The following is a 12,867-nucleotide window of genomic DNA, read 5'->3' on the forward strand; positions in this document are numbered from 1 at the left end:
AATAGTACATAATATGTATCCATATCTACAACATCATACCAAATATTATCATAATATTTGTTGTCAATTGAAAAAGATATGAGACATCATCTATCTATTGTTACCTCACTACCTTTATTCAGCCATGACAACTTGTATGACTTAAGATGACGGTTTATTTTCAATTGTAATTTCTAGACAGCCTCCTTGGACATAACATTCTCATGTTGGGGCAATCAATCTTTAGTTAAGATTGGCCAGGCTGACCAAACTCGAGTTAACGCAAGTTAAGATTTCAATGTTTGATCAATAGTAGAGCGAAGAGTAAAGTAGATTATCAAGGTTGAGTGGATACTTGATAAGAAATGAAAAGTTGTAGAGCAGCTTGGTAACGGGTTTGTTTTGGGTACAAAATGTCTAGTGGGTCATAGGTGACCGGACGCTTGGCGATCGGATGTCTAATATAGAGTTGGAACAAGATAGAAAATCCAAGTGAGTCATGAATGTTGAGACACTTGGTGATGATAAAAGTCTTGGTAGGTCAAGATTGATCTAATGCTAGGAAATGTTGAAGTCCTGACAAGTCAAAGTTGATCGGATGCTAGGCAACAAGAAGTCTTAGCAGGTCAAGGTTGGTCAGATGCTAAACAAAGGAAATCCTGATAGGTTGAGGTCAATCTAATATCAAGATAATGATGAAAGTCCTGATAAGTCAAGGTTGATATGATACTAGGTAATGATGAAGTATTGGTAGGTCAAGATTGATCAAATGCTAGATAACGGGAAGTCTCATCAGATTAAGGTTGATCGGATGTTGAGCAAAGAAAATCCTAGTAGGTTAAGGTACTAAAAACTAGATAAGATGAAAATTCAACTTTGTAAGGTTGAAATAGGAGTATTAGTCGATTGATAAGGTATATCAATTGACCGATGGACTCTAAACCCTAAAATTGAGGTTTTAAGGTGTTTTAGGGTTTGTTATAATACTAGGATTTCTATTACAATAACTAGGGTTGCCACAATAGCTGGGTTTCCTTGCAAACCTTAACCCCCAAAATTAGAGTTGCTACAATAACTTTAGAGGTTGCTACAATAATTTATGTGTTGTTACAATGGCCTAGTTTAGGGTTTTTGCTACTATAGTCAATCAATTAGCACTGTAGTAGCGAACAGAATGTTACAAAATCAATTAGTCAAATCAACTGGAAGCAACCAATCAATTGATGAGTCTCACCAATCGATTGGTAAGTCTCACCAATAGATCAGTAAGGTAAAAAATAGTCGTTTGTAGGTTTAAACAGATAGATCCAACGTGACAATTGATTGGTGAAGTATACCAATCGATTAGTATGCAAAAATATGCCCGAATGCAATCCTTTAAAAGAGAGTTTCATGAAAATTTGAAGGGGACGATTCGTGGAGATTCTTAGGTGAAGTGTAAGTGCATTTTCAGATCAACATGAGGTATTTTCAAGTAACAAGAGAACATTCTAAGAAAGTTCCTCATTGTAAAGTCATTTTCGATTTCATTTATCCTTGTATTTGTTTTCTTGTTGTGTTATTGTAAGAATATATTGTAAGAAACTTTTCTGCCACCGAAGGTATCCGAAAAGGAGAAGCTTATAGTGGAAGGAGATCACTATGAGTAGGTCTTGGATTAGTTGCATAAAAGGCGAATAGCAAGTAAATCCTGGAGTTGTGCATGTGGTGTCGGTATCGACTCAAGTTTATACTGCACATTCAAACGACAGGTACGAGATTAGGATGAGAAGAGATTAGAACTATTCACCTTCTCTAGCTCGCATGGGTCCTAACAATATGAAAAAAAATATGTTTTCTCTACTAATCATGCTTTAAATTACCCTTAGGAGTCAACAAACTCTTGCGAATGACTAAAGTCTCAGGATCATCATTATAAACTACATTGCCATAAAAATTTGCATGAGAAAACTATTTCCATTTTAACCAAAATAAATATTTTTATACATAAATAGGTATTTTTGAAATAAAATGCTTAAAAATATATTTTGACTTATAAAAATCTAGATATTTTTTTGAGCATTCAAAATATAATGGCTATATACAAACAAACTAAGTTTTTCAAAATTCAATTTTTAAAAACTTTTAATATTAAAAATTATTTTTTTGATAAATAATTTATAAAAATATATATATCGATCAAAAAATTATGAAAATATTTATACTAACAGATAAAATTTTTGTTAATCACAAAAAAAATATTTAGATAAAAATCTAATAGATAATATTTATTAAAGTTAATTTTCCAATGTATTTAATAATTCAATAAAAATAAATTCAAAACATGCATATAAAATTTATTTCTAGCAATTTAATTTATTTAAAAAATCTAATGAGTCAAAATAGATTTAGGTATTTAGAATAAATTCTTACCTACTGCATTTATCAAATAATTTTGTAGGATACAATATTTTGATACTTTTCTAATTGAGTTGTTAGAATTCCAAAAATTATATTTTGGTCATTCTTTTTCAAATTTTGTTCTTTAGTTCTTTTCTAAATCTACTTTAAAGGTTTCTACATGTTCCCCTAATTTTTCATTTTCATTTTTTAAGATTTTCAAAATTTTCTTTTTTGCAAGAATTGTTCAACTTATTTTCTAAGTCTAATTTTACCTTTTTCAATTTTATGCATTTATTTCTAACTTTACATAATAAACTGGAAAGCTTTTTTATTGCATCGTAAAGTTGATTTGAGGGTAGATTAAGTACCTCACTTACTGGTTTGAATTCGTCAGTTGAGGATCCCCCTACACTGTTGCTTTCTCTATATGAGCTATACCCTTCATCCTAATTTGTTGCTATCATTGCAAGACCTGCTATTTGCTCTAACTCTGAATCTTCTAAGGAGTCGTCCTATGTTGCTTTTAGATTCTTCTATTTGTCTTGTGTGGACTTCTTATCCTGGCTCTTTTCTTTAATTTTCTTGAGCTTGGGGTATTTGTCCTTCATGTGACCTTCCTCGTCATAGTTGAAGCATCTTACTCTTTTTTTTCTTCTTTTCTCTCAACGGTTTTGATACTTGTCTCCTATCAAAGTTGTTAGATTCAATTTTTTTTTTCCTATTTTTCTTTCCAAGTAAGCTTCTTCATCTCCATCCAAGGATGTGTCTAAATCTATGTCGCTCTTCTTGGCTTGTAGAGATATGTCGTGGTTCATTGTTTCTGTTTCTTTCATACCTACACATCTAGCTTCGTGTAATTTCATAGTTGAAAAAAATTCTTCTAAACTACTTACCTCCAGATTTTTTGAAATATAGTAGGAGTCTACTATCAATACCCATTCTTGAGTTCTTGGAAATACATGGAGTGCGGATCTGAGCATGCCTCCATTTGTAATTACTCAGTAGTTTCTCGTCCCTCGAATACACCAAGCCCGTGAACTCATTTCCTGTTTCATTCTTTTTGGTCGTTGCATCTTCCACTCAACTTCTTATATTCCTAAGTCCTTTACACATTTAGACATAAGGCATCAAATACACAGGGGTCTAACTTAATTCGATTGATCACATCCAAACTATCCGAGGTACTTACACAAACTTGTTTGATAAGGTAATTAAGTCAAATCGAGTTGATCCTAAAATGAATCAAGCCTTTGAAATGTTTATTCAAACTTGACTTGATTTTTTTTATTAGTTTAAGCTTGGTTTAAGCTTGGCTTGAACTTAATTTGCTTAGATGTTATCGAACTCTCAATTCAAAAATATGGAACTGCTACATTAACAACTCTCTACAACAACCCCACGTCATATGGAAGGAGGTTCAACAAGAGCATAGGTGGTAAATGCATGGCAGGGTGTCTACGGATGATGAAATCTCTAGGATTCGACCCCTGCCCAATCCGGACATAATAACATGCACTTACCATCTGTGTCAATCTTCGGGATTTCGAACTTTCAATTTAAATTTTGCTTGAGCTTGATTTATTTAGATATTATTGGGCTTTCAATTCAAACTTATTTGATTATTTAAAACTTTTGTTTGTTTAATTGGTTATTGAGTTCGATAATTTAAACTTATTTATTTATTTTAAAAATATTTATTTATTTATTTAGCATATTGATAAGAGTTTCATTAATGAACATTATTTACGAAAGTTATTCACAAACGTTATTTACAAATATTAATAGCTGAAGACATATGTGTTCAAACTTGTTTATTTAGATTAATGAGTTGTTTAAACTTATTTATTTGATTGAACTTATGTGTGTTAAACGAACATAAACAAGCTCTTATCAAGCCAAATATCAGGCTTGTTTACGAACGTTCGGTTCATTTACAATCCTAATCTAAAGGAAGATCGACTACGTAGTTAACTCAATTTGATTAAAAACATTATATATATTTCTTACTAACTGTTTGGATTACCCATTGGATTGGCACATATTGAAAATTTTTCCTGCAAGTCGTGTAAATTATCTCTAACATTTAGGTCCCAATCTATGTGACAAAATATGACTTAGAAACACTCCAAAGTCATCAAAGGCTTAAAAAAAACTATATGTAGCTTACTCACTACCTAAGTAATATTACATTGTTAAAATGTTAAGAGATCTCATCATGCATAATAGATTTCATGTGTGTTCGTGTCTTTAGTGTTGGTTCAACGATGCTCTCAGATGGCTCGAGGAGATTGTTAACCTGATAATATTTCTAAATGTTTGGATATTTCTAGGGAGATGTATTCTAAGGAGCCTAACACGAGGTGTAGTGTGACATAATGAAAGATGACATGTAAAATAAGTTTGGAGGACTTGGTGCCTTCAAAGGATTAAATATGCGAAAAGTGAACTAGAGGGCAATACAAAACTGCTACAACTTTTTTTTATTGATTAATTTAGATATCCAATACTTACCAACTTGATTAATTTTGGAAATGAACCATAAAATTACTACGTTTTTTTGTTTTAAAATCAGGTATCTAATTCTTTGAACCAATTGATCCTGAAAATGGGTAACCCAATCCCATAGAAGTTTTTCACCCATTACCTAATGTTGGTTTTAAAAAAGATGGTTTGAGGAATTATCCGGGTTGACAAGAAGGGGGTTTGAGAAGAAGACGATAAGAGATAATCGTTGTCCTCTAGATTTTTTTTAAAAAAATATATTTAATAATGGATAATCTTTAGACAGTTAAATATATATTTATATATATTTCGAACCCTGAGAAATAAAATTTTTTTTTTAACATATTGACCATAATATCTAACTTATAAAGAAAGAAAATGAATTCTAACAAAAAGAAAAAAAAACTCATAATCCTAAAAATTCCTAAACAAACTCAAAATTTGAAATATATAAAAATAAAAATAATTGAAAATACCATTAAAAAATAAAAAATAGTAATAATAATAATAATCTTCGGATCCTCTTACATCATTGCCAAGGTAAATTCAGAAACACAAATGAGTCCTGACAGGCTACCTAACATCACGAGTGGTTTGAACATCGCGAGTGTATGAGGTGCTCTGTATGAGTATCAAATCCTTGTTGCATGGGAACCCGTCCTACAATTTTTTTTTGTAACCCGGTATCCCATCTAACAATCTTTTTTTTATTAGTATTAGCCCTAGTACCAATTATGAGATGATTGTAAAGAGCTCTTTTTATATTATATTTCATTATTAATAAAAGGCAAAGTTGGTTATTATGTTTACTTCAATTCAGTGTCGAATAAATAAGTATAATAATGTCCTAGAGTAGTAGGTTCTAATTTACAACATATCAATTGGTTGAATTGATAGTGAGATATTGTAGATATACATAGAACACTACTCTTAACTATTCCTAGTCAAGCATTAATATGCAAGGACAATATTAATGCGTTGAGACTAGCATGTAGGTCCGGATGACTTAATCTCACAAGTCATGGATATGAGATATCAGGTTGACACATGAGTATATATTAGAAAATATATACTAAATGACCCTTTATGAAAATGTTTCATTGATCGTTATATGAGTGTCATAAATATTCTCATGTGACTATTGATATGAATAGTCCTTAAATCCGAAGTCACTATGGTTCCCTACATAAGGCATTGTATACTTTGGTATCAGCAAACGCTACCTATAAAAGGGTGGACTATAAAGTTGATCACTGGGTATGCAATAATTCATGCTTAGGGATGTGAGTGATGTAAATGAGATCTATCCCTTCCATATGGCGGAAGTGATATTTGTGAGCCCCTTGATTAGTAGGACGCAAGAAAGCATGACCATACTTAAATGAGTCAATATGAGATATTGAGCTTATTTGATTGAGTGTATCTACTTAGAGATCAAGAAACATAAAAATTGATAAGAGGATGGCACGGTCTATGCCTCATTGATCAATCCAGATATCAAGGATAGAAGGATTGAGTCATACAAGATAATAGCCATAGAAATGTTAAGTTGGATCTCGACATATTCGTCACTTGGGTAGTAATGATATCTTGCTAGATGTCACTCATTGTTTATATATTTAAAATATTGATTTGGATACATTGCCAACGTTACGAGAATCTATTGGGTCACACACAAAGAACAAGTTGATTTGGAGATGGGTTCATGTTATGGATCATTGAATTAAATTTAATCCGAATTAGACTCATTGAGTTAGACTCAATTAGATCCAATTATTAGATTGAGTCTAATTCGAATTAGATTCATTGAGTCAATTTGGATTGATGTTCATAGAGTCGATTGATTGATAAAGTTCAATGAGTTAGACTCATTGGGTGAACTCAAGTTCATCAAGGAAGATGAATGGTCAATTTTAAACCATTGGATTGAATAGAAATTTTCATTAGATGAAAATTTGTTGTGTCCATTGAGATTCCTTCTCTTCTTCTTCCTTCTCTTGGCCGAAACTCACCTTGTGGTTGCTAGCACAACTAAAGGTTGTTTCTTTCTTCACATCGTGAGTTTGTGAGACAAACGAAGACTTGTTCGTGTGGATACCGTAAAGACATGGACACGTGATCATGTTGAGATCCTAGCTGTCAGGAGATCGAGTACACACACCAAAAGTATAACCCTTTAATCAAACTTAGTAAGTGATAGTTTTTCCTTCGCATAGATTTTATGGAGAGGATCTAGTAAATTTTTTGTTGCACTTTTCGTGTGTTTAGCGCATTAGATCTCTACATTTTTAATCGGGTATCCAGTTCTTACGAGTTGACTAATCTCGGGATGGATGGTTCAGTCCTACATTCCCCCACCAAGCAAATCTAAGAAGCATGGTGGGTCCTAATAAGGTGATCCAGGATCACTCGTAGTTCAATCGTCATAGCTGTGCTGTGTAGAAATTGAACTTTGGTCACTTGGGAATGTACCCTGCCCCTTACCACCACATCAAGCCCTGGGAGCCCATCCTACAAATTTTTTTTAATGAAAATAAAGATATTTAGCTTTTATGTGGTACCGCTACATTAGCGGCTCCCTCATGATTGTATCATGCCATTTTGAGGTAGTTCAATAGCAACCCAAATTGACAAGTACATGGGTGAAGACCGCAAAGATGATGAAATCCTTTGCCGAGTTTTAACCCCTGACCATTACAATCATTATCTCATACACTTACCAACTGAGCCAACCTTGAGGGCCAAGATATCCAACTTTTATGATCCTATTAATCCTAGAGGTAATCGACCCGCCCACTAATGTAAATCAGAAAGTGCAAATGGGTCATGACGGATGCCCCCAACGCCACAAATTTTTCAAACTCTCTTAGTGTAATGAATCCTGGGTGAGATTTAAAACCCATTACCAAGGGAACTCATCCTATTTCTTATCACTGCACCATCACCCCAGGCCTTCCTACAACTTAAGACACTGAAGGTGGTGTGACCTATGGTGACCTGCTAGTGAAAGATTGTAAGTGACTCCTAATTGGGTTAATGCTTTTGCTAGTGAAAGATTGTAAGTGACTCCTAATTGGGTTAATGCTTTTTCATCGAGAGATGATGCAAGCAAAATTAAATAGCAATATTAGATTGGCTCGTAGAGAATCTTCCACTAATTCATGGAGCATATATTCTCCCATGTTTTGACTACTGCACTAATAATTAGTAGTCATCTATGATTTATCTTCCCTGTATTGATCTAGAAACAAATTGACGGGGACACTAAGCCGAAAGAATTGACATTTTTGCCACATTTATTAAGAGATACATTAATATCTCCATGTTGGATTTGGATTTGAATTTATAATCTTTCAGTCCACAAAGTTAATGAAGTTCCGGTCAATTGTTCCTTCTTATCCCTTTCACTTTACGTACCACTGAGAATATCTTTGTTTATCAATCGCAAATGAACCGATCGACCATGCACCAACATTAAGCACATTTCTCAGATTGCATGCAGATCATTACGATCTCACGAAGTCGATTGAGTTCCTCCTTAGTGATCAGTACCTGTCTCCTCAAACAAGCCGAATATATCTGAAGGCACGGCAGGATCATGTTTCATGATTAGATTTGCAAAGAAGATCACCATGCTTCAGCCACCAGCAGCTGCATGGAAACTTATAAACCATGCACCACATGGCCATGCACGTTGTGTTCTCAGAAGGAAGGACACAAGATTCCAGTGGAGCTCTAAAGAAGCAGCAGACTAGCAGAGAGATCACTCAAGGAGATATTTCATTTGCTTTCTCTTTTCCCTTCCTGCCCTTAAAAAGATTGGAGAGACAGTGGGAGGCCTTTTAAGGGATTGATGGGAATTAGTTCCATCCCAAGCTCATAAACAACTTCAAGGACTGACCAAATCTGCAGCTTTGACTCTGAACAAGAGCAAAGCATATAGAATAGATTTGATTCTGAACAGCAAACCCTGAAGATATATGATGCATTAAGCATTAACTGATGATGCATTTGACTCTTTCTCCAGTATTCTGTTTATCTTTCCTTTCTCCTCATCGTACCATTTTTAGTTTCTGTTTATAATAAGCCAACAGCCTTTCCTTCTTTAATCTCCCTTCTCTCTCTATATATATACATGTTGTTGGAGCATTGGGTCACCGGAGATATGAACCGGAGTTAGTTTCGGTTTCTTCTCCATCTTCGAATCGTTTTCTGCTTGTTGTAACTAGAGGTTGATGGTCGGCGAAGGAGGAGACATGCTGCAGGAGATTATGGAACCGGCAGTTTCCGGCGAGCTCTTGATTGTGAGTCTCTGACATCCTCGTGATCCTTCTGCTCCCGTTTTTTTTTTTAAAAAAAAAAAGATTTAGAAAATCCATTTCTAGACTAATGCTTAATTACTTCAAACACTTTCAATTGCGCGCGCGAGCGCGAGAGAGAGAGATGAAGCACGGCAAAGCGCCACCGACCACTCTGTTCTGGATATTGGACGAGACGTCGACTGTAATTTAGTGTGGGAGAATCTTGCAATTTGGCTTGGCTAATAATTGTACAAATATGCTCTGTTAGATTCGCAGCGGCGGCTTTCTCTTGACATACGTGATGGAGTCGAGCTTCTCTCGTAGATTGATTCTTCTTCTCTGTGTGGTGATTAAGATCGCTTTATGTATTTGTAACGGGTGCAGGAGGAGATCTCGAGCCCCATAGCGGCGCTGCAGCTTCTTGATTTCTGCGACGATGACGAGGTTGCCGGGGGAGGCGCCGGCGATCTTTTCTCCCGCTCGGGGAACTCCATCCGGCTCCCTTCAGTCTCCTCTTCTGCGGCGAGAAATGCCGTCGCCAATGGCCAGGAGGCGCTCTGCTGCTACGGAGTCGACTCCGCCGCCGCCACTGCTTTCTCCTTCTTTCCTTCCCTGTATGCCCTCCTCGATGTCCTTCCACCGCCGCCCGACCCTGAGCCTGACCTCTCCGTCTACCCTTCCTCCGGCAATCTCCTCCCCTCTCCTCCTTCGGCAGCGATGTTCCAAGTCCCGCCGGAGTCGGCGATGTACGTCGGAGACTCCTTCGACCACATGATGCTGAAGGAGACCATCACGGATGGATACTCACTCAACCCCTCCATGGTGGCAGGAGAATCTTCCATTGGTCAGCAGCCGCAGCATCTGTACGAAGAGCCGGGCTATGCGCCGCCGGAAATGGTAGGGTTGAACGCGCCTTCGTTCGAGTTGCTAGAAAGCATTAATGCAACGCTCTACGGCGGAGCCGACACACAGAGGTTCTTTGGTGGAGTTACGCCACCTGTAGGACCCAACGCAAGGCTGCTGGCCGAAAGCGGAGCTCCAGTGGGCTCATTCGGGCACGAAGCCCTGCAACATCGCTTGTTCGGCTCCGGCGACTTCCAGGTACCGGCAAATAAAAAACAGAGAATTGCACACCAAGAATTGCAATTAATCCTCTTGCCTTTTGCCTTTGAAAACCATGAAGAAGGTAATCGGAGGATGCAGCAGCGGCAGCATCGCGTCGTCGGATGATCCCACCTACAAAGTCGGCCGCTTGTCCGTCGAGGAGAGGAAGGAGAAGATCCACAGGTACATGAAGAAGAGGAACGAGAGAAACTTCAGCAAGAAAATCAAGGTAGGCATGCATGCACGCCTTCCCCTCCCTCCAAGTAAACTAACTCTGTCTTCTAATGCTTCTTGGACGCATGCAGTACGCCTGCAGAAAAACTTTAGCAGATAGCCGGCCTCGAGTGCGTGGGAGATTCGCGAAGAACGACGAACTGGGAGAGGCGGCCCAGTGCAAATGAGTTCGACGACGATGAAGAAGTAAAACTCATCGCGACTACTCTCGCAAACAAGTTCAGCGGAGTCAATTCGTTCAGGATTTGACTGAGGCAGAAGGAAATGGGGATCACAGTCGGTCATTTGCTAGGATGAATGCAGAAAGAGAAGATCCAATTTAGTCTTTGCCATTTTGTTATACAACTTATTTCTTAGCCTCATCTGTGTTAATACAAGCAGCAACAAATGCTGAATTGAAAGAAAACGGAAACAAACTGATGGTTAATTCACAGCTAGTTTAGAAGTTGGAGGTGACTGAAGTGAAGATTGATGAGCCTATAAACGCCACAAGGAATGTCTTGATAAGTTTTTAGTTCCATTCAAGAACCAATAAAATGAGAGCACCATTAGTACATGCAAGAATCAGCCTCAAGGTAACATATAGCTGCTCTTTATCCAAGTTAACTATTAGGATAGGGCTGTAAATAAATTTCACATTCCTGAACAAGTTCAGTGTTCGATTAAGTAAAAAATTTGTTTATGCTTATTCAACATACAAAATCAATTAAATGAATAAATTTAAATAACTTGTTAAATTAAACAAATAAATTTGAACATATATATATTCAACTCGTTAATGTTCATGAACAATATTTATGAACAACGTTGATGTGCGCATTTCATATATGATTTTTATCATAATTTGACACATCTTATCCCATTTGATATACATATATTTCATATTTTTATCTCTTTGTACTTTATTTTGATACTTTTCTAGTTTGGAGAATTGCTCTCGTTTATTTCTTTTGATATAACATGAAAATGAGTGAAAACGGAGCTTAAAGACCAACTTCCAAGGACACTCCGAAGCTTGTCACGTCCATCTGTGCCTTGAAGTTCCAGATCCTGCCATAGGCCCCCATGCCAGCTGGCACAGGTCGTATCCGATTTCTAGCGTTTTTCCAGACCTGCCAAGGGCCCCTGTGTCAGTCGACATGGGTCGTACCACCACTCGACGGAGGACAGAATGCCCCACACAGCGGCATGGGGTTGTGTTGAGCACGTATAACTAACCTATAAAAGGATGATTTTAGATCTAAAGAGGGGATCTCGATTGGTAGTTGGCCAAGGGCCCTAAGAAGTCTTCGAAGAATGATCACAAGGGGATTCAATGCCTTCACACCCAGAATTTGGATCGGGAGCATTCAGAGATGATCTCACGCATCAAGACTAAGCTTTCCTTCACTTTTTTAAATTTGGTCTTGATTGTAACTGTTGAAATGATGATCTCTATTTGTTAATCTGTTTCTATGGAGTAGACTCTTGATTTTAATTAGGATTAGGGATTAACCCTATGATATATGCAAATACTTTTCTGATTGAATCTATTAAGTTTGATTATTTCTTATTTAATGATTTGTGTGTTTGTGGTTTGGTTCTGCTGTTTACATACAATCTTGATGCCAAAAGTATGAGATTCGTATGCCACGAGATAAATCCAAGGGAGAACTCAATCCTCCGACCCGTAGAAATCCGAGATGTGGAGAGTCAACTATGAAAGTAGATCGGTATACTACGATGAGCAATAGGTTGTCATAGATCTTAATGGATCAATTCCAATTCATTACCACACAGTAGGAGAAGGGGGGGGGGGGGGGTGTGAGATCATGTGATAGAAATATCTTTTAAAAAATAACTTCTCAGCTATGTTGCTCTGAAAGTAGACAACGAATTGGAATGGATACGTCGGTGTAGTTTCAAAAATCCACATCGAATACCTTAGGATAATCAACCTACATAAACAACCATTGAGGATAGGAAGCCAAACATAGATTAGATGTTTATAATTATTGCGGTGAAACTAAAATCCTAAAATTACTTCTTTTTTTTTTTCAAATCGAATACCTCGAATCACTCTCCTTCCCTTTTCTCTCTTCTCGTTCAAATCTCTTCCCTCACTATATTCTCTATATTTCTTTCTAAGATCTCTAGTTATTAAACAACCTCTTATTCACGATTAGTATAGACAATCACATTTGTTTAGTAAGCTAGTACTTAGCCACTAGTCCTCATGAGATCAATATTTTTATTACTTGATGACAAAATCATACACTTGCAGTTAGTACACATCATGTTTTTGGTGCCATTGTCAGAGATTTATTTTAGTTCATATTAGTGGAATAACAAATTGATTGGATTAGACTATTTTTCTACATAAGTT

At 36.5% G+C, this 12,867-nt stretch overlaps 1 protein-coding gene across 2 annotated transcripts; it reads left to right on the top strand.

Moving 5' to 3' along the window:
- The first annotated feature begins 8,953 nt into the window (after positions 1–8,953).
- LOC122003879 lies at positions 8,954–11,220 on the top strand. 2 transcript variants are annotated; one of them, XM_042558862.1, is made up of 4 exons: positions 8,954–9,167; positions 9,549–10,265; positions 10,351–10,497; positions 10,574–11,220. In XM_042558862.1, the coding sequence occupies exons 1-4, from the start codon at positions 9,099–9,101 to the stop codon at positions 10,667–10,669; spliced, it is 1,029 nt and encodes a 342-aa protein (XP_042414796.1). In that variant the 5' UTR covers positions 8,954–9,098; the 3' UTR covers positions 10,670–11,220. The 2 variants fall into 2 exon arrangements, with proteins under 2 accessions (XP_042414796.1, XP_042414795.1); XM_042558861.1 differs by having other exon boundaries at positions 8,967–9,167; positions 10,348–10,497; positions 10,574–11,216.
- The last annotated feature ends 1,647 nt before the right edge of the window (positions 11,221–12,867 follow it).

Source organism: Zingiber officinale, chromosome 7B (genome assembly GCF_018446385.1).
Source record: "Zingiber officinale cultivar Zhangliang chromosome 7B, Zo_v1.1, whole genome shotgun sequence".
In the NCBI taxonomy this organism is placed as follows: Eukaryota; Viridiplantae; Streptophyta; class Magnoliopsida; order Zingiberales; family Zingiberaceae; genus Zingiber; species Zingiber officinale.